This window comes from Silurus aristotelis (assembly GCF_946808225.1).
Source record: "Silurus aristotelis genome assembly, chromosome: 12".
Lineage (NCBI taxonomy): Eukaryota > Metazoa > Chordata > Actinopteri > Siluriformes > Siluridae > Silurus > Silurus aristotelis.
Genome location: NC_139585.1, coordinates 25454278 through 25477857, shown reverse-complemented (window position 1 = coordinate 25477857; position 23580 = coordinate 25454278). Strand labels below are relative to the sequence as shown.

The window sequence follows — 23580 nt, the reverse complement described above, 5'->3', positions numbered from 1 at the left end:
TATATATATATATATATATATATATATATATATATATATTACACAAAGTATTTTATTTTTGTACTGTACCTGTACTATGCTTAATATTTCTTTTACACCTTCTCTAAATAACAGTGTATATAATATAATCAGCCTTGTACTTCCTTACCTTTGTATTCTTTTCTTGAATTAAACAGTAAGACATGTTTCTTTTAATTTCCTAATTTTTCATTTGATGGTGCTGTGTATATGAAAACTGAAATTATTTTTTTCACCTTTTTTGTCATTTTAATGGAAATGGAAAGGACCTGAGATATGAGACTTGTTTCACCAGAATAAAGACATGTGGCTGTGTGTACTTTCATGTCATATCTATTTCTAAACATGTGACCAAGATGGTCAGGAGATTTTCCACAGCAACAGCTATTTATGTGTTTTAAAAATGCTTACTTCCATCTCTGCTCAGGTCACTACAATGTTAATGTACAGTGTATCAGTAAATGCAAAATGCATGCAGTTGTATAGCAACAATGTAACTGTGAGGGAGTGAATGATTATACATCCGAAGTTGCTAAGAAATGCTTTTAAATATATAGGTATTCATGAATCTTTAGTGCAGCAGGAATTTTTTTTACCTTTGTAGATACCTATATATACCTGAGCTAAGTGATAGGAACACTTATGTAAATGTGATATTTTATAACATGACAAAATTAGAAAAAGTGATAAATAAATAAAATATTAATGATAACAGTCTAAAGTCAAATGTGATTAAAAATATAAAGTAATAATTCAATTCAATTCATTTTATTTGTATAGCGCTTTTAACAATGAACATTGTCTCAAAGCAGCTTTACACAGATAATGTGGTGATTAAACGTAAATATGTTCTTTGTAAGTATGTTTGTCCCGGATGAGCAACTGTGGCTAGGAAAAACTCCCCGAGATGGCATAAGGAAGAAACCTTGAGAGGAACCAGATTAAAGAGGGAACCCATCCTCATCTGGGTTGCACCAAATGTCCATTTGAAGCAGATATACAATGCTGCGGGGTACAGTGATGATGATCAGAAGCAAACTGTATTCCTGAGTCAGTGTAGCAGACTGTTGACATTAACTACAGTCCAATCCATCCTTAAAGCACCCGTTCTACTCCGGAATTACATGGAACCACCCAAGGTGTTGATGAGAGACCGTCCCAAGCTGGACAGAAGTGTAAAGATCCACGGAGGGGAATAACTTTAACTATTTTACTTCTTAAAATGACATACTTTACTTTTCTAGCTGTGATGCAGTTAATGGTCTGTGCAAAAGCAGCCTCTGCAAATGTCTTTCCTGTATCTTTCTTATATATGCAAACTTTTTCATACATGAGAGCCACTCTTCAGTATTCAGTTCCACTTCTCCGTCCTGTGTTCAGCTTTTCAGTGCACTAAAAGATTGACAGTCAGCGGAGTGCCATCCAGTGGTCAAGTCTGCTGAACTACTTGGGTTTTTTGTTTTTGCTCAATGCTACTAAATGACAGTATATTTCAGAACTGTTTCTGAAAGACAATAATGTGCATTAATATGATTTATGTTAGGAGTTATACCTCAGCTGGTTAGAGTAAGAGCAAAGCATTAAAACATGTAAATGACTTGAGGCATTATTATTATTATTATTATTATTATTATTATTATTATTATTATTATTATTATTTATATTATTATTATTATTTTTATTATTATTATTATTAGTAGTAGTAGTATAATACCAAGAATATGCTTTCATATATATATATATATATATATATATATATATATATATATATATATATATATATATATATATATATATATATATATATATATATATATATATATGTTTATTTATGGAACTTACACAGTTTATTAAAATAAGTGAACAATTGTATTTATTTATTTTTTGTAATCGTGAAGTCCAAATTCAAAGTTTATTTTAATCTGTCACATATATATTTATACACAGTATGTATAATGCTTTTCACTTCTGCGTCGTTACATAAACTAGAACCAAAAAAATAAAAACTTAGGATAGTGGTGGTTCACTGGTTAAAGCTCTGGGATACTAATCATGAGATTGAGCTTTCAAGTCCTAGCACCATCAATCTGCCCCTATTGGGCCCTTGAAGCAGGTCACTTAACCCTATGTGCCCCAGAGGCATTAAACCATGGCTGACCTTCATATTAAGTTCTGTCTGTTAAATATTATGTTGATAATAAAGCTCATTTACTTTTTTTTATAAACCTTTTTGCTAACATTAATTGCAAAACTGGAGCAAAAGTATAAATTCCCTGCATAAATATTACTCCAGAGACATATTTGAATCATTTATGCAATTCAGGGTCCCTGAGAGTTTTCTCCTTTTACACACACAGTGAAAGTACCTTAACTCCAGGAAGAGCAACAGTCTATGGCTGTGGTCTTAGGACCAGTTCTTAATTAATATTATGCATTACAATATAGTAAGAAGTTTTATTTATTCCTTAATGTAGTTTACTGTTTTTAACCAGGTTGTTCAACAAGATTCTGGAAGGTGAGAGGATGCCTGAGGAATGAAAAAGGAGTGTGCTGGTACCAATCTTTAAGAATAAGGGAGATGTGCAGACCTGCAGTAACTACAGGGGAAATCAGTCACACCATGAAGTTATGGGAAAGAGTAGTGAAAGCCAGTCTCAGAGAAAAGGTTGAGAAGAGCCTGGAGGGGTGGAGGTACGCGCTGGAGAGAAGGGGAATGAAAGTCAGTAGGAGTAAGACAGAGTACATGTGTGTGAATGAGAGGAAGGCAGTGGAGTGGTTTGGTTGCAGGGAGAAGAGGTGGAGAAGGTGGAGGAGTTTAGGGTCAACAGTGCAAAGTAATGGAGAGTGTGTTAGAGAAGTGAAGAAAAGAGTGCAGGCAGGGTGGAGTGGGTGGAGAAGAGTGATAGCAGGAGTGATTTGTGACAGAAGAGTATCTGTGAGAGTGAAAGGGAAAGTTTATAGGACTGTGGTGAGACCTGAGATTTTGTACGGATTAGAGACAGTGGCATTGAGTAAAAGACAAGAGGTGGAGCTGGAGGTAGCGGAGCTGAAGATGTTGAGATTTTTCGTTGGGAGTGACGAGGGAGGGACATCGCATGTAGGACGTTTTGGAGACGAGATGAGGGAAGCGAGATTGAGATGGTTTGGGCATGTGCAGAGGAGGGACATGGGGTATATCGGTAGGAGAATGCTGAGGATGGAGCCACCAGGAAGGCGAAAATGAGGAAGATCAAGGAGGAGGTTTATGGATGTGGTGAGGGAAGACATGCAGGTATTTGGAGTGAAAGAGGCAGAAAGAGGACAGGAGGGTATGGAGGGTATGTGGCGACCCCTACTGGGAGAAGCCAAAAGAAGAAGAAAAAGTAGTTTACTGTTTAAATATTGCTATTTTTAATTAATTAATTAATTAACTTATCTCTATTCATTTTCTAAATGCAAACTGCTGATGATAAAACTGTAGGCATGACCAGATCGAATCTACGTCATAAAAAACGCACCCTTCCATTTAAGAAGTATTTGGAAGCAGTGTGACGCATTGTTCTCGGTCCTACTTCTCTATTCTTTTTTAGTATAGTAAGATCCAGTCACCTTTTTACCTTTGTGTGAGATTGGAGCTTGGAGGAAACTCCTACCAAAGAGTTGCCCTGAAACAGAAACAGAAAGAACACAAGCTTACCCACCGAATGTTACCCACCAAACTAAAAAAAGATATTCCTTTATTCGTCCCACAGTGGGGAAAGTTCTCTGTTGATGATCATGACGATGATGATGGACATCAAAGTGGTTTGCAGTTTACCAGTGAAGTCGGTGAAGCTTGCGCACAAGCAATCAAGGATTCGTAATTGATTTTCATTTTCTATCACAAAAAACTAACCTGGAATTCGGTCCACAAAATTCAACAAATGAAAAAATTCTATGTTACATCATCTCCTGGTTTAATGGCCCTTACACCTGATTTCACCTGACTGAGAAGGTCCTAATAATGCAGGGGCATTTATATATTTAACATATGCCACCGAACAATATATAATTTTAATATTTATGTATTACTATATTGATAATACAAATGAACAAATCAAATTGTATGTGTCACATACACTTTCATACAGAGTACGACGTGAAGTGACATGCTTTTTTACAACTGTCCAATACTGAAGAATGTACATGTAAATAGAAATAGAATATTAAAAGAATATTCTCTCCTGATCTTCAGTGGTGTATATATACATTTTTATTTATATAATATATTTATGCAATAATAATGCATTGTACAATAATATTGTAGACATCCAAATGATAAAGGAACACATATGGTATTATGTAGTAAACAAAATTTGTTAAATAACTCAGAATATGTTTTATATTTCCGATCGTCCATTTGTAGCTCTATCTATTTTTAATTCCAGCTTGGCAAACTCATTGTATTCTTTCATGAGTTTCACAAGGTAGTCATCTGGAATTTCAGTTCACAGGTGTGTTAAGAGTTCATTTGTGACATTTATTGTTTTCGTAAAGTGCTTTAGAGCATCAGCTGTCTTGTGCAGAGGAAAGAGTGAGCACAGAGTCTATGGTTCTATTAGTGCTACTAAACCTACTGTACAAATCCATATTATGGTAAGAAACACTCAGAAAGGATCCATCATTACTTTAATCAAGGTCAAGATCCCATGGTCTCTGCAGTGGTCAGTTCATCTGAGTCAGCTACCTTCCATGATATAAGTGGTGGGGTAAAATGTATCTGTAGCATATTAGTATTTTCAGTGTCTAGTGCTTTGTCAATTATCCTTAAAAAAAAAAACCCAAGAAAATAACAAACACTGCCACAATTTGACAAAAGCACAGATTTTGAAATAACACTGTCGTGAGTGTTTTACTTGTTTATGAAAAATGTGTAACGTTCATTGATTTGCCACTAAACTAAAAATTTCTTCAATAAGAATTTCTTTAAAAAGAAATACTTTAATAATTACAAAAAAAAGTTTAGTTAAGGCATTAAATAATGAGATATAGCCATCACATTTTATCAGGTGTAATCATTATGGACCCAAAAGATCATTCATATAAGTCAAAATGAAAACTTCTTCAAGAAGGTAATTTTCCATAAAAAAAAAAAAAAGACAGGTGAAGGACCACAAGGATCTTCACTCACTCTGCCTGAAGATCTGGAAATGTCCCTTAAACAAGGGTGACCCATAGTCCCCGCAATGGCCAGTACATCTAAGTGAGCTACATTCCAGGATATAAGTATTTAGGTAAAATGTTAGTAGCATGTTAGTATATACGTATATGTGTCCAGTGATTTATGTCAACATTTAAGAAAATTACGCACTGGCACAAAATTTACAAAATACAAAAAAAAAGATTTTGAAATGAAACTTTGTCATCAGTGTTTCACTTGTTTATTAGAACCGTGTTACTTTCATTACTATGACAATATTTGGACTGATCAGCTTTCCCATGAGAAAATTGCTGTTTCACATCCAGTGCATTTCTTGTGAAATTTGCTTCGCCAGTGGCTTTCATGCTTATACCTAAAAAACTGTACATCTGTTCAGAAACTGTATAAATAAAAGGATTAACCACATTCTAAACCTTTCGAAAATGAAATATGCATATGAGAATTTCACATGGCATCTGAAACCTGTAGAAACAGATGCATCAGGAAAATCTTGGTTAATGTAATTTGCTTAATGTAAAGGTTTTTAATCATATCACATAGAAAAATATCACATAGACTATTTTTCTTTTTACCATATTTTAAAAAATCTCGTAAATAATTAAATATAGTGGTGGCAGAAATTATTGACCGTTTTTCTGTTAGAAGACATGGACATTTTATTAAGACACATTGCATCATGGAATCTATTAATGATTAACAGATATGAAATGAACACCTGAGAGTCTCTAGCAGAAAGTTTCAAATGTCTGGATCTTCCAGCAGGACAATTATCCAAACCATACATCAAATACAACACAAAAATAATTGATTCTAGGAAAGGGAATAAATCTAGAAAAGAGCTGGAAAGATTTTATTCCATGAAAAACAGAACTCCAAAAGCGGGTTCATGATCTAATGAGAACTTCACCTTGCCGACTTGCTTCCGGTTTCAGCGTTTACCTTCACTAATAAACTGCAAACCACTTTAGTGTCCATCATCATCATCATCATCATCATTTCTGTGGGGTTTCACACCAGCTTTCTGTTTCTATTTCAGCACAACTTTTCATTTTCCTCCGCGCTCCGGGGGGAATCACACACACAGGTAAAAAAAAGTGACTGCATCCTACTGTACTAAATAGTATGGAAAAGTAGGACGCAGAACAAGGCATCACACTGCTTTCAAACACTGCTTAGTAAGGAAGGGTGCATTCCTTATGACGTACTCCGACTTGGTCACGCCCACAATTTCATCATCAGCAAATTGCGTTTAGAAAATGACACGCAAATAAATAAATAAACAAATGAACAATAGTTATATTTTAGACAATAAAATTCATTAGTAAAGAAATAACCTGAAATTATAAATTCTCATATTTACAACACTATATACATCACACACACACACACACACACACACACACACACACACACACACACACACACACACACACACCCTCAGGTATGCAGTATGCAGTTTTATTAACCAGAAAGTGACGAGCCAAAAATTTGCTTCATCAGATTCCCTTTTCATTGTTTGCATTGTCACTTTCTACTTGTTCCCTATAAATTAGAGTTTTAACAGAGCAGAAGATGGAGAGAGTAAAGTGTAGAACACTTCACAGTACAGGAAAGTAAAGTGTGTAAACGGGAAATACAATGTCTCTAGGTTTGGTGCAGCTTTGGCTCATCTTGAGTCTGTGCAGTTTGAGCTCAGGATTGAACTGCCGATGGATCAGTCTTAAATTCAAGCAGCACCACGAAACCAGTTTAACACTGCTTAGAGAAATGGTGAGATCTATCTATCTATCTATCTATCTATCTATCTATCTATCTATCTATCTATCTATCTATCTATCTATCTATCTATCTGTCTGTCTGTCTGTCTGTCTGTCTGTCTGTCTGTCTGTCTGTCTGTCTGTCTGTCTGTCTGTCTGTCTGTCTGTCTATCTATCTATCTATCTATCTATCTATCTATCTATCTATCTATCTATCTATCTATCTATCAGGTGGATATTTTGTTGGCTGCTACATCAATGCATGGTTTTTGTGTATAATGTGAAGTAACATTGGACTCCTTTGTGGTTTTGTTTCTACAGGGAGAGGAAAATAGCGTTAGCTCCATCCCGGATAACTGGCATCACTGGTTCTTGAACCACAGCTATTCTCAGGTATTAATGACGCTGTTCACACACAGAAATTGTTGTTCTGCTCCTGTAATACTGTATGTACTTTTCCTTCATTTTCATCTCCCTCCTTTTTTTAATCAGCCAGAGAAACAGATCTGGTTCATAATTCAGACTCTGGACGAAGTCTCTCGTTTATTGGAAGAGTCCGAGTCTGTCTCCTGGAACGAGGACAAACTGGACACTTTCTTACATATGCTGGATCTGCAGGCTAACGGACTACGCTCATGTGTGAGTGCTGCTTTTCTCAGTGATTAATTAAAATCTATCCATCGAGTGTGAAATAAATGGTTTGGCTTGTAGCTCATAATAAACACATAGAATCAAAATTCAATTTAAATCTATTCAATTATTTTTTTCCTCCTAAAACTGAATCTGTGTGATACACGATGCTTTTGAATCTAATGTATTTTTTTCTAAAACCCTGGATTTTTTTACAGCTCGAGCACAGGATGAAAAAGAGCAAAAGATTGCCCTTATACTTCAAACGACTACGAGATCTCAGCAAGAACAACAAGGTCAGCAATCATCTCCACATCCCTTCTTCATACACATGCTAACAGAAGCTGAAAGATATTTCATGTTGTGTTGATCCTCGATATGGCAGACATGCTAAAATATTGGAACTTTAATTTTACAGCAGGAGAAGAATGAGGCCTGGGAGACGATCAGAAAAGAGCTGCTTCAACTCTTTGGAATATTCGACTTTTTCCCTGCTGTCTCTGGGACTCAGCAATCAGTTAAAGTTGTCCAGTGATGACCGTAGAGAAAAGCTGCTGGCTGTTTTGAAAGACTCAAAATCAGAAACTGCTCAGATTTTGATTGAATTGGATTTTCCTGCACGTGTCGATCACTTTGAATTAAAATGCACTCAAAGGAGTTCAATTGTTGAATCATTCAGTGTTGCTTTTGTTCAAAATCATAGTAGTGAATTACATTTGTGTTTTAGATCACAATTTCAACTGTTACATGATGTTTACTCTTGTTATTTATTCAACTCTTTTATTTATTTATTTATTCAAGAATATTTTTGGAGTCTGTTAAATTATAAAACTGTGATTATGCTTTAGTTTTTTATTTCCTTTTGACTGTTGCTTTTAATATATTTGTGTATTTATTTTCAGATTTTTTTATATTCCTGCATCTGATATACAAAAATGCAATTCTTGTAAATGTGTAAAAGACGTGATATCAATATTGTGACACTTCCCCTGCTAGTGACAATAGAATTTTTAATTCTATTACAATTGTAACTTTTACATGAAGTTTACTTTTACAATTTATTTAATTATTTGGGTTTATTTTCATTTATTTTAAAGGTATCATAATATTTTGATTATGTGTTATTATTTTTTTAATTTACTTTGGAATGTTGATTTTAAAGGATTTGTGCATTTATTTTAAGAGATTGATTTATATTCCTGCACCTGAGATACAAAAATACAATTCTTGAAAATGTGTAAAAAAAAAAAAAAAAAAAGAAATACAATGTTGTGACACTTCCCCTGCTGTTGACAATAAAAACTCATATAAAACGCCAAAATCCATGTTACATTTTATTCATGTATCAGTAAATGCTGCATTTTATAATGATAAAGTTGGGAGTACAAAAATTTCCATGACACCACTGGCCATTTAGTACCATTTGTAAATATAATGATATTAATTAAAAGGATATTCTGTACACTCACCAATCATAATAATAGGAACACTTGCATGACTCTTTTATTCAAAGATTCATTCAGCCAATCATGTGACAGTAGCACTATCTATGGTAGCACAAAGCACAAACCCATTGGTCCCTGAATTGTCCTGTTCATCTGAGTCAACTACATTCCAGGATATAAGTATTTAGGTAAAAATGTGACTGTAGCATGTTAGTATTTACAGTGTTCAGTGCTTTATGTCATTTATGTCATCAAGATAATTACAAACACTTTTACAATTAGACAAAATGTGTGTTTTCTTTTTTTAATCAAGTCAAGTCAAGTGGCTTTTGTTGTCATTTATTTTTTTTTTTTTTTTTTATTCAACTTTTTTTTATTGTTCAACAGTCCAAACTTCAAAGTACATCAACACAGCATTCAATAGTTATCTTTGCTATTACACGTTCAGCCACTAGTCACTATCAGTGGAATACAATCATAATAAAAGCACACGGAAATTAAACAGTTGTTAATCAGTCCTACTTATTCAAACCATTTTTTTATGTTGCCAGAAATGATCCCATGTTTTCTTTATTACTCCCTCGCTATGCAGTTTCCCCAACATGCTCTCGTACAAAGCAATTTCAATCATCCCATCAATCCAATCTTTCAAGTCTGGGGTTTTGGGGCATTTCCAATTGGGTAAAATCATCCTGGCAGCTGTAATACAACCAATCTTAATTAGAGTAAACACATTCTTTGCTATGTTGGGTACCACTGATTTCTCTCCTAGAAGCCATAGTCTTGGTTCCATAGGTATGTTAGATCCAATCCACTCTTGCATTATTTCCAGATTTTTACACCAAAATGGGTGAACTAATGTACAGCCAATCGTTTTCATGGATATCTATGCCCAAATCCTTTTGCCAAATAGTTTTCAGGTTCTTACAGGTTCTTCTTCTTGCATTTACATTAAGCATTGATTTGTAACACATAGAAACTGAAGTGGCAACTGACGATAGGTATAAACAGGGTTATCACTTGTATTAGATTTGCTCTTGATACAGTGTCTAATCTGCAGATATTTCCAAAAATGTCCTTGGTCCCCAATGTTATATTTTTTCACCAATTCAGAGTATGACATAAAAATTCCATTTTCATACAGATCACCAATTACAGTTACCCCTTTAAGATGACATTGTTCCCAAAACACACTTGTTTTACCTATGCAAATTTCAGAATTCCTCCATTGTGATGCATACGACTGTCTATAATGTGATGTCTTGCACAGTTTATGATTTTTGCTCCAAACATGTCTTGAGTGCATTGTCACAGGATTCGAGTCCCATTGAGCTCCAGAGCATTGTAAAAGAACTTTAATGGGATGAAATGGTGAGGCCAGTTTCTGTTCTATCTTGATCCAGTCCAAATCAGAATCTGTCATTTTAATCCTCTGTCTTTTTCCTTCCCATAAAAAGTCCTTGATCATTTTGTCATACCTTTTTAAAGATAGGGTCTGAAATGTTTACAGGTATCATCATGGATATATAATTGAACTGTGAAGCTATAACCATTTTGACAATATTTACTTTACCCCACAAAACAGTTTCAGCTGTTCCCACTTGTTCATGTTGGTTTGTTTTATCTTTGACAGCAGTGGTTCATAATTCAAAATCATTATATCCTCCAAGTTCTGTGTTAGTTTAACCCCAAGGTATGTCATACCTTTTGGAATCCATTTAAAACCGAATTGGGTCACTGTATGGGAGTGACATGTTCTAGATATTGGCATAGCCTCAGATTTCTCCCAATTTATTTCGTATCCTGATCCTCTTGTATATAATTGAATAACACTTATTAATGGAGGTAGAGATTTGAGAGGATCATGAGATAACAACAAAATATCATCCGCATATAACATTAACTTGTGCTCTATCCCCTCCCCTCCCCCCCTCACTCCCGTAATGTTCGGGTCTGCCCTGAGCATAATGGCCAGAGGCTCTAAAACCATTGTGAATAATAACGGGGACAGTGGACATCCCTGACGAGTACCTCTTAAAATTGTCAAAAATTACGAAGTCATACCATTTGTCATCACTGCTGCTCTAGGATTCTTATATAATAAACTAACCCAGGACCAACTCCTTGTCTTGTAATAATGCAGTATTCAAACGTCATCTTCCCTTTCTACCCGCTTCTGTTTTTAGGGCTATATCCAATTCCACAGTTGCATGATCCGACAATACTATTGCTCCAATTTTACAGTTTACTACCTGATCAGTGATAGAATCTGAAAGTAAGAAGAAATCTATCCTAGAGTGAGATTTAATGGCAATGAAAATAGAAAGTATATTCTCTTTCTGTTGGATTGACCAGGCGCCAAATATCAATCAATCCAATATCCTCTGTTAGCATATGAAGATCCCTGATATTTACTCTTATCCAAAACCCCATCCATAACCTGATTAAAGTCCCCAGCCAAAATTATTTGCCCTCTTTGTCACCAAGAATCTTGTTTACTTTATTAACAAAACCCGGATCTGTCTTATTGGGGGTATATACATTGCATTGTATCACTCTTACTCCATTAATGAGGGTTTCTATACATATAATCCTCCCCACATAGTCTTTAGTTTCTGTTAACATTAAGAAATTCAGCCTCTTATGTATTAGGATCATTACTCCATTTTGTTTGCTCATAAATGATGAATAAAATACATGCCCCACCCAGTCTCGTTTGAATTTGAGTGCTTCGTTACCTGTTACATGACTTTCCAGCACAAAAGCAACATCTACCTGTTTATGTTTGAGATACGACAGAACTTTTTTTCTTTTCATTGGACTTCCACACCTGTTAATATTCCATGTTATAAACCTGATGTGACTACCTATGTACGATATAAATTAATCGCACGTCATCGTGCGTGTAACCAGATATGTTGGATGACTGCCCCCTATTGGGGAATGGTATACTAAACCGTGATGTACATTCATTCAAATTTAACAAACGATAGTTGAACATTTCAAACACCAAATCTCCCTTCAGCAAAATGCCATTGCTCATCAGAAAGTAACAAATTATCAAACCGTCTACCCAAAGCTTAACAACAAACAAAATTAAAAGAAGAGACAACAAAAAAAGAGCGGCCATATCAAACAACGAGGACTGTCCTAGTCCAAACACCTCAAGATTACGGTCAGTGAGGTGCCGAATCAGCTATCCGAATCAGCTGACGCTTCTCAGCATCCTCCGCGAAGCGGCGAATTCCCTCCATTTTCTGGCTAACTCTCTTGACATGTCGGGGAAGAAAATCCGATATCCCTCCCATTCGGTCATTCCCTTTTCTCTGGCCGCTTGCAATACCTTCTCCCTGGCTGACGAACGTAGATACTTGATCAAGACTATTCTCGGTGGCCGATCTGTACTGGGCCTGGTAGCGAAAGCGCGTTGTGCCCTCTCAATTTCGAAACTCTCCATCCGGATAGATACCCAGTCCTTCCAATAAGATTTTATAGACGCATTTGACCATTCCACCTGCCTCCAGCCCTTCTTTCAGACCGATCATCCTCACGTTGTTGCGGCGGCTTCTGTTTTCTAGATCTTCAATTTTGTTCCCCATAACTTCCACGCGTTTATCATGCCCTTATCGAGCTTCGAGGTGACGTCTTCCATATTAGAGATGCGGCCCTTCGCTTCGTCCAGCCTTTCTCGGATTGCATTCACCGAGTTTTTAGGGTCGGTAACAACCTCTTTGTTACAACCCGTCGCTACTCCTCGTAAAGTAGTGCTAATTTTGCTTATTTTGGATAATACGTTTTCCATCATTGAACCTTGTTCAGTCGGCTGAGGTGATGGCGACTTGTGTGCCGGCAAAGTCTGCCTGGTTGTCATGCGGCTCGTTGTTGTTCCCTTGAAATATTTAGATGTGGACGTCGACATTTGCGGTCCAGACCACTTTTTTTTGTTTCACAAGTGTTTAATCACCAGGGACATTATCTTTGAGAAATAAACATGGAGTAAATATGGTTGAATAAATTGAATATATTGGTGGGCCGATGGAGCTACACATCTATGCTGCCATCTTTCTCTGCGGTCCCACGCGACTCCCCTTTTGTCATTTCTACTATACACAGTGGTACACAATACACAGTAAAAAAGAGACAACGTCCCTCCAGAACCCTGGTGCTACACTAAACAACATAGAGCTACAAAACAACATAAAGCTACATCGAGTGCAACCCAGTGCAAACAGTGCAGACGAAAAACAGTACAGACAGACAACACAAGACAAAACACATAACCCAAGATATCACCGACCAGTAAAACCTACTGTTTACTCTGAATATACAGTAATGCGCAAAGAGAACTGTAAAAACTATACCCGGGAGTGAATATAAACAGACACAATGCAGTGCAAATAACAGCAGATAAACAGTGTAATTGCGGTCAAGTATAAATAATAATAAATAAATGATGGTGGAATGGATTGAGATGAGTAATGAGTGTTTGTTAAGCTTAGGTTGTACAGTTCGGTAACACACACTTGAGTGAGTGAGTGAGTGTGTGTGTGTGTGTGTGTGTGTGTGTGTGTGTGTGTGTGAGTTCCATTTCAGTTCTGTGTATTGAGGAGTCTGATGGCTTGTGGGAAAAAGCTGTTACACAGTCTGGATGTGAGGCCCGAATGCTTTGGAACCGCTTTCCTGATGGCAGGAGGGGAAAGAGTATGTGTGACGGGTGTTTGTGGTCGTCCACAATGCTGTGGGCTTTGCGGATGCAGCGTGTGGTGTACATGTCCATTATAAAGGGGAGAGAGACTCCGATGATCTTCTCGGCTGTCCTCACTATACTCTGTAGGGTCTTGCTATCCAAACGGTGCATTTCCCAAACCAGGCAGTAATGCAGCTGCTCAGGATGCCCTCAAAGGTCCCTCTGTAGAACATGGTCAGGATGGGGGGAGGGAGATGAGCTTTCCATAGCCTTCTCAGGAAGTAGAGACGATGCTGGGCTTTCTTGGTGATGGAGCTGGTGTTAAGTGACCAGGTGACGTTAATTACGCTATCGTCAGTGTTTCACTTGTTTATTAAAACTGTGTAACATTTATTAATATGCAAGAAAAATAAAAATAAAATTTTCCTCGGGCTCTTTTCATAATCAGGAAAAGTGTGAAAATTAAATATACATCAAAACAACATCCTTTAAAGGTTTCATAATGACAATATTCGTGTTGAGCAGCTTTTCCTGTAAGAAAATTGCTTCCTGACATTCAGTGCATTTCTGGTGAAATTTGCTTCACCACTTCCACCCAAAGACAAAACTGTGGATTTTATTTTGCTTATGACTGAGAAAACTGTACGTGTTCAGAAACTATAAATTTGGGGTTTAATCACATTCCAAAACTTTCAAAAACTTAAATATGCACATGAGAATTTCACATCGCATTTGAAACATGTAGGAACCGATGCATCAGGAAAACCTTGTTTAATATGCTTCATGTAAAGGATTTTAATCATAATATTCTGAAATAAGAATATCACTCAGACCATTTGACAAACATTATAAATTAATAATAAAGTGGGAATTTTATTTATTTATTTATTTATTTTACAAATTAAAAAAAATATATAAAACGTGATAATTCAATATGGTGGAGGCTCTTTAATGATACAGGACTCTATTAATGATTAACAGATATGAAATGAACACCTGAGAGTCTCTAGCAGAAAGTTTCAAATGTCTGGATCTTCCAGCAGGACAATGATCCAAACCATACATCAAATACAACACAAAAATAATTGATTCTAGAAAAGGAAATAAATCCAGAAAAGAGCTGGAAAGATTTGATTCCATGTCAAACAGAACTCCAAAAGCGGGTTCATGATCTAATGAGAACTTCACCTTGCCGACTTGCTTCCGGTTTCAGCGTTTACCTTCACTAATAAACTGCAAACCACTTTAGTGTCCATCATCATCATCATCATCATCATCATTTCTGTGGGGTTTCACACCAGCTTTCTGTTTCAATTTCAGCACAACTTTTCATTTTCCTCCGCGCTCCGGGGGGAATCACACACACAGGTAAAAAAAAGTGACTGCATCCTACTGTACTAAATAGTATGGAAAAGTAGGACGCAGAACAAGGCATCACACTGCTTTCAAACACTGCTTAGTAAGGAAGGGTGCATTCCTTATGACGTACTCCGACTTGGACACGCCCACAATTTCATCGTCAGCAATTTGCGTTTAGAAAATGACACGCAAATAAATAAATAAACAAATGAACAATAGTTATATTTTAGACAATAAAATTCATTAGTAAAGAAATAACCTGAAAATATAAATTCTCATATTTACATAACTTTATACATCACACACACACACACACACACACACACACACACACACACCCTCAGGTATGCAGTACTGCATAGTTACAGTGGTATTTGGTTTTATTAACCAGAAAGTGACGAGCCAAAAATTTGCTTCATGAGATTCCCTTTCCATTGTTTGCATTGTCACTTTCCACTTGTTCCCTATAAATCAGAGTTTTAACAGAGCACAAGATGGAGAAAGTAAAGTGTAGAACACTTCACAGTACAGGAAAGTAAAGTGTGTAAACAGGAAATACAATGTCTCTAGGTTTGGTGCAGCTTTGGCTCATCTTGAGTCTGTGCAGTTTGAGCTCAGGATTGAACTGCCAGAGAAACAGATCTGGTTCATAATTCAGACTCTGGACGAAATCTCTCGTTTATTGGAAGAGTCCGAGTCTGTCTCCTGGAACGAGGACAAACTGGACACTTTCTTACATATGCTGGATCTGCAGGCTAACGGACTACGCTCATGTGTGAGTGCTGCTTTTCTCAGTGATTAATTAAAATCTATCCATCGAGTGTGAAATAAATGGTTTGGCTTGTAGCTCATAATAAACACATAGAATCAAAATTCAATTTAAATCTTTTCAATTATTTTTTTCCTCCTAAAACTGAATCTGTGTGATACACGATGCTTTTGAATCTGATGTATTTTTTTTCTAAAACCCTAGATTTTTTTACAGCTCGAGCACAGGATGAAAAAGAGCAAAAGATTGCCCTTATACTTCAAACGACCAGAACAACACTGAATGATTCAACAATTGAACTCCTTTGAGTGCATTTTAATTCAAAGTGATCGACACGTGCAGGAAAATCCAATTCAATCAAAATCTGAGCAGTTTCTGATTTTGAGTTTTTCAAAACAGCCAGCAGCTTTTCTCTACGGTCATCACTGGACAACTTTAACTGATTGCTGAGTCCCAGAGACAGCAGGGAAAAAGTCGAATATTCCAAAGAGTTGAAGCAGCTCTTTTCTGATCGTCTCCCAGGCCTCATTCTTCTCCTGCTGTAAAATTAAAGTTCCAATATTTTAGCATGTCTGCCATATCGAGGATCAACACAACATGAAATATCTTTCTGATTCTGTCAGCATGTGTATGAAGAAGTGGATGTGGAGATGATTGCTGACCTTGTTGTTCTTGTGATATAAATATTGTGACACTTCCCCTGCTAGTGACAATAAAAATGTTTATTCTATCACAATTTTAACTTATACATGAAGATTACTTTTACTATTTATTTAATGATTTTTCTTTCAATAATTTTAAAGATGTCATAATATTTTGATTATGCGTTAATTTGATTTGATTTACTTTGGACTGTTGATTTTTAAGTATTTGTGCATTTATTTATTTTAAGAGATTGATTTATATTCCTGCACCTGAGATACAAAAATACAATTCTTGAAAATGTGTAAAAAAAAGAAAAGTGATACATTGTTGTGACACTTCCCCTGCTGTTGACAATAAAAAGTCAATTAAAACACCAAAATCCCTGATACATTTTATTTATGTATCAGTAAATGCTGCATTTTATAATGATAAATTGGGGGTACAAACATTTTTATGACACCACTGGCCATTTAGGACCATTTGTAAATATAATGATATTGATTAAAAGGATATACTGTACACTCACCAGTCATGATAATAGGAACACTTGCATGCCTACTCTTTTATTCAATTATCCATTCAGCCAATCATGTGACAGTAGCACTATCTATGGTAACACAAAGCACAAAACCATTGGTCCCTGCAATGGCCAGGTTATCTAAGTCAACTACTTTCCAGGATATAAGTATTTAGGTACAAATGTGACTGTAGCATGTTAGTATTTACAGTGTTCAGTGCTTTATGTCATTTACAGTGTTATGTGCTTTATGAACGGAGATCTTGAAGAGAGATTTCAGGATCCTGGTGGAGACAGTACGCAGCACAACGCCCACAACGAGGATCATAGTGTCAGGACCTCTTCCCACTTACCAGCGAGGGGCTGAGAAGTTTAGTAGACTTTTAGCACTAAATGAATGGTTACAGTCATGGTGTCGAGAGCACAAACTTCTCTTTGTTAATAACTGGAACTGTTTCTGGGAGCGTCCTAGGTTCTTCCGCCCTGATGGCCTGCACCCCAGCAGAGTTGGAGCAGCAGTGCTATCAGATAACATCTCTAGCTACAATTTGTAACGCCTCTCTTAATGTTAGTCAGAGATTAGGATTCAGTTTTAAATCATTTGAAGTGCTCGTTCTTAAAATTGTACTTTCAGACATACATAGAAAACTCGCTCTGGTCACCGTGTACAGACCCCCAGGGTCCTACGCTGATTTTCTTCAAGAGTTTGCTTGTTTTCTTTCAGACCTCTTGATTAATTTTGATAAAGTGCTGCTTGTAGGAGATTTTAATATTCACGTAGATGATGCAAATGATGCTCTAGGATTATCATTTGTCGACTTATTAAACTCTTTTAGGGTTAAGCAAAACGTCACCAGACCAACTCACCGTTTTAACCACACACTAAACTAGACTTAAAAATTTTCCCACGGAGCAGACGTCACTGATAAAGATATTTTACCTCAGAGTGATGACATCACAGACCATTATCTTATACTGTACACACTACCGGTAGAGCAGTTTAGCCGTGTTTCACCACGTTATCGACTTGGTAGGACTATTGTTCAGACCACTAAGGACAGATTCATAAATAACCTGCCTGATTTATCTGTTTCTCACTAAACCCATAACTGCTAATAATCTTGATGAAATGGCGAACAACATAGACCTTATCCTCACTAGCACATTAGACACTGTTGCCCCCATCCGGTTAATAAAGTTTAGAGAACAAGCACCTGCACCATGGTATAATAGTCATATGCATGTCCTCAAGAGAACAGCCTGTAATCTGGAGAGAAAATGGAGGAAAACATAATTGGAGGTATTTAGAATTGTGTATAAAGACAGTATGCTCAGCTACAGACAGGCGCTAAAAGCTGCTAGAGCTGAACACCTGAGTAAACTCATAGAAAATAACAAAAACAATCCCAGGTTCCTTTTTACTACAGTGGCTAAACTAACTACAAATCAGGGATCTGAAAAATGTGTTCCATCACAGTTTAGTAGTAAAGACTTTATGAATTTCTTCACTGGAAAAATAGATAACATTAGAAAAACAATTGTGGCAGTTCAACCTCTGAAACCATCTCCTGACACAGTGTTACCTTCAACTCCACAACTCCACGGTTTTACATGTATAGGACAGGAAGAGCTGTATGATGTTATTATCAAAGCTAAATCAACAACATGTCAGTTAGATCCGATTCCAACAAATCTACTAAAGGAAGTGTTATATGCAGCTGGTGAGCCTCTTCTGAATATTATTAACTCCTCACTATCTTTAGGTCATGTTCCTAAATCCCTCAAGTTAGCAGTTATTAAGCCCCTCATTAAAAAACCTAATCTGGATCCAACAACGCTATCGAATTACAGACCAATTTCAAATCTGCCATTTATGTCTAAGATTTTAGAAAAGATTGTCGCTGCCCAGTTATGTTCCCACTTGCAAGAGAACAATATCTTTGAAGAGTTTCAGTCAGGTTTTAGGCCCCATCATAGCACAAAAACTGCTCTAGTTAAAATCACTAATGACCTGTTTTTAGCTTTAGACCAAGGCTTCATCTCGCTGTTAGTTTTACTTGATCTTAGTGCTGCGCTCGACACTATAGATCATGATCTTCTCCTCGATCGCTTACAGAATTACATCGGCATTCAGGGACAGGCATTAAGCTGGTTTAAATCCTACCTGTCCGATCGTTACCATTTCGTAGATTTAAATAGAGAGCTATCCAGGCTAATGCTAGTGAACTATGGTTCAGTTCTAGGACCCCTGCTCTTCACAATATACATGCTTCCCTTATATATATTATAATATTATTAGAAGGCATGGAATAAGCTTCCATTGTTATGCTGATGATACCCAACTATATATCTCATCTAAACCAGGTGATACAGCTCAATTAACTCGGATAACAGAGTGTGTTAAGGAAATAAGAGATTGGATGACCCATAACTTTCTGCTATTAAATTCTGATAAGACGGAGAATTTGCTTATCGGCCCAAAAACTTGTATACAGAAGCTCCAGCATCTCAACCCGCATTAAGACAGATGTTCTGTTACTACTAGTTCAACAGTAAAAGACCTGGGAGTTATTTTAGACAGCAACTTGCCTTTTAAAAATCATATCAACCAAGTTACAAAAACAGCCTTCTTTCACCTTAAAAATATTTCTAAGCTAAGAAATATGTTGTCTATATCTGATGCAGAGAAGCTCGTGCATGCGTTCATGACCTCCAGAATAGACTATTGTAATGCATTACTAGGTGGATGTCCTGCGTCATTATTAAACAAGCTTCAGTTAGTTCACAATGCGGCAGCAAGAGTTCTTACAAGGTCAAGAAAATATGATCACATAACCCCAATCTTATTCCTGCACTGGCTTCCTGTTAAGTTTCGAGTAGACTACAAACTACTGCTACTCACTTATAAAGCACTAAATGGTTTGGCTCCCATGTATCTCTCCAGTCTTTTAACACGCTACAATCCGTCACGCTCCCAGAGATCTCAAAACTCTGGGCTTCTAGTAGTTCCTAGAATAGCAAAGTCCACTAAAGGTGGTAGAGCATTTTCACATTTAGCTCCCAAACTTTGGAATAGTCTTCCTGACAGTGTTCGGGGCTCAGACACACTCACCCATTTTAAGTGCAGATTAAAAACATATCTTTTAAGCAAAGCCTACACATAACATGCGTCTCACATCATAACCTTGTGCTCCAGAACATCTGATCAAACGCACATTATCAACTTGTGCTGTTAATATCATGAACAGCAGCTACGCTAATTCCTCTCCAGTGCTTCTCTTTCTCTCCCCAACCCGAGGCTTCCTGAGGTTTGGCCAGCTCCAGTCACGTCCCACCTCGTAAAAATTATGGACTTTAAAGAAGTAGATGCCGAAATCGCAAACATCCTGAACCATCTAGAGACGTACCAGTGACAATTGGATCCCACTACATGTGTGGAGTTTTGACATTGGACCTCCTGGAGTGTTTAAAGGCTCTGGCATGGAGAAGCTGTTGCTGGATCTGTAATGATCACAAATGTTAACCTCAGTAGCTCCTACTTTTATACCAAAGACTCTAGAAAGAACATTTACTTATAATCTTATACTCCAGTACTCATGTTAGTTCTTACTCTCCAGTGTTCTGTATTGTTGAAAAAATTTATGTTCAAACTCTTGATATCACCCAAATGAGGATGGGTTTCCCTTTTGAGTCTGGTTCCTCTCAAGGTTTCTTCCTCATAACCTCTACGGGAGTTTTTCCTTGCCACAGTCACCACGGCTGCTCATGAGGGATAAATGCACACCGTTCACCTTGACTGTTGATTTCTGTAAAGCTGCTTTGAGACAATGTCCTGACATTCCTGACATTCAGTGCATTTCTGGTGAAATTTGCTTCACCACTTCCACCCAAAGACAGAACTGTGGTTTTTATTTTGCTTATAACTAAAAAAAATTTACGTGTTCAGAAACTATAAATTTGGGGTTTAATCACATTCCAAAACATTCAAAAACTGAAATATGCACATGAGAATTTCACATCGCATGTGAAACTTGTAGAAACAGATGCATCAGGAAAACCTTGTTTAATATGCTTCATGGAAAGGATTTTAATCATAATATTCTGAAATAAGAATATCACTCAGACCATTTGACAAACATTATAAATTAATAATAAAGTGGGAATTTTATTTATTTATTTTACAAATTTAAAAAATGATCTAAATGTTGATAATTCAATATGGTGGAGGCTCTTTAATGATACAGGACTCTATTAATGATTAACGGATATGAAATGAACACCTGAGAGTCTCTAGCAGAAAGTTTCAAATGTCTGGATCTTCCAGCAGGACAATTATCCAAACCATACATCAAATACAACACCAAAACGGTTGACTCTAGAAAAGGGAATAAATCTAGAAAAGAGTTGGAAATATTTGATTCCATGTCAAACAGAACTCCAAAAGCGGGTTCATGATCTAATGAGAACTTCACCTTGCCGACTTGCTTCCGGTTTCAGCGTTTACCTGAACTAATAAACTGCAAACCACTTTAGTGTCCATCATCATCATCATCATTTCTGTGGGGTTTCACACCAGCTTTCTGTTTCTGTTTCAGCACAACTTTTCATTTTCCTCCGCGCTCCGGGGGGAATCACACACACAGGTAAAAAAGGTGACTGCATCCTACTGTACTAAATAGTATGGAAAAGTAGGACGCAGAACAAGGCATCACACTGCTTTCAAACACTGCTTAGTAAGGAAGGGTGCATTCCTTATGACGTACTCCGACTTGGTCACGCCCACAATTTCATCATCAAATGACACGCAAATAAATAAATAAACAAATGAACAATAGTTATATTTTAGACAATAAACTTCATTAGTATATACATTCATAACTATATACATCTCACACACACACACACACACACACACACACACACACACGCACGCACGCACGCACGCACGCACGCACGCACGCACGCACACACACACACACACACACACACACACACACACATCTCCTTAGGTATGCATAGTTACAGTGGTATTTGATTTTATTACCCAGAAAGTGACGAGCCAAAAATTTGCTTCATCAGATTCCCTTTCCATTGTGTGCATTGTCACTTTCCACTTGTTCCCTATAAATCAGAGTTTTAACAGAGCACAAGATGGAGAGAGTAAAGTGTAGAACACTTCACAGTACAGGAAAGTAAAGTGTGTAAACGGGAAATACAATGTCTCTAGGTTTTGTGCAGCTTTGGCTCATCTTGAGTCTGTGCAGTTTGAGCTCAGGATTGAACTGCCGATGGATCAGTCTTAAATTCAAGCAGCACCACGAAACCAGTTTAACACTGCTTAGAGAAATGGTGAGATCGATCGATCGATCGATCGATCGATCGATCTATCTATCTATCTATCTATCTATCTATCTATCTATCTATCTATCTATCTATCTATCTATCTATCTATCTATCTATCTATCTATCTATCTATCTATCAGGTGGATATTTTGTTTGCTGCTACATCAATCCATGGTTTTTGTGTATAATGTGAAGTAACATTGGACTCCTTTGTGGTTTTGTTTCTACAGGGAGAGGAAAATAGCGTTAGCTCCATCCCGGATAACTGGCATCACTGGTTCTTGAACCAGAGCTATTCTCAGGTATTAATGACGCTGTTCACACACAGAAATTGTTGTTCTGCTCCTGTAATACTGTATGTACTTTTCCTTCATTTTCATCTCCCTCCTTTTTTTAATCAGCCAGAGAAACAGATCTGGTTCATAGTTCAGACTCTGGACGAAGTCTCTCGTTTATTGGAAGAGTCCGAGTCTGTCTCCTGGAACGAGGACAAACTGGACACTTTCTTACATATGCTGGATCTGCAGGCTAACGGACTACGCTCATGTGTGAGTGCTGCTTTTCTCAGTGATAAATTAAAATCTATCCATCGAGTGTGAAATAAATGGTTTGGCTTGTAGCTCATAATAAACACATAGAATCAAAATTCAATTTAAATCTATTCAATTATTTTTTTCCTCCTAAAACTGAATCTGTGTGATACACGATGCTTTTGAATCTAATGTATTTTTTTTTAAAACACTGGATTTTTTTACAGCTCGAGCACAGGATGAAAAAGAGCAAAAGATTGCCCTTATACTTCAAACGACTACGAGATCTCAGCAAGAACAACAAGGTCAGCAATCATCTCCACATCCCTTCTTCATACACATGCTGACAGAAGCTGAAAGATATTTCATGTTGTGTTGATCCTCGATATGGCAGACATGCTAAAATATTGGAACTTTAATTTTACAGCAGGAGAAGAATGAGGCCTGGAAGACGATCAGAAAAGAGCTGCTTCAACTCTTTGGAATATTCGACTTTTTCCCTGCTGTCTCTGGGACTCAGCAATCAGTTAAAGTTGTCCAGTGATGACCGTAGAGAAAAGCTGCTGGCTGTTTTGAAAGACTCAAAATCAGAAACTGCTCAGCTTTTGATTGAATTGGATTTTCCTGCACGTGTCGATCACTTTGAATTAAAATGCACTCAAAGGAGTTCAATTGTTGAATCATTCAGTGTTGCTTTTGTT

General features: G+C 36.8%; 2 protein-coding genes across 2 annotated transcripts; both read left to right on the top strand.

Moving 5' to 3' along the window:
* Positions 1-6835: 6835 nt before the first annotated feature.
* On the top strand, positions 6836-8119 carry LOC310734931 (interferon a3-like; the record flags this gene model as incomplete). The annotated part of the gene is made up of 5 exons (XM_083557410.1): positions 6836-6967; positions 7276-7347; positions 7447-7593; positions 7803-7880; positions 8003-8119. 5 exons carry the CDS (start codon positions 6836-6838, stop codon positions 8117-8119), a joined length of 546 nt encoding a protein of 181 aa, XP_083413536.1.
* A 4569-nt stretch (positions 8120-12688) lies between these two features.
* On the top strand, positions 12689-23423 carry LOC310734930 (interferon a3-like; the record flags this gene model as incomplete). Its single annotated transcript, XM_083557409.1, has 8 exons — positions 12689-12744; positions 15646-15850; positions 21583-21649; positions 22234-22355; positions 22580-22651; positions 22751-22897; positions 23107-23184; positions 23307-23423. The coding sequence occupies 8 exons, from the start codon at positions 12689-12691 to the stop codon at positions 23421-23423; spliced, it is 864 nt and encodes a 287-aa protein (XP_083413535.1).
* Positions 23424-23580: the final 157 nt, after the last annotated feature.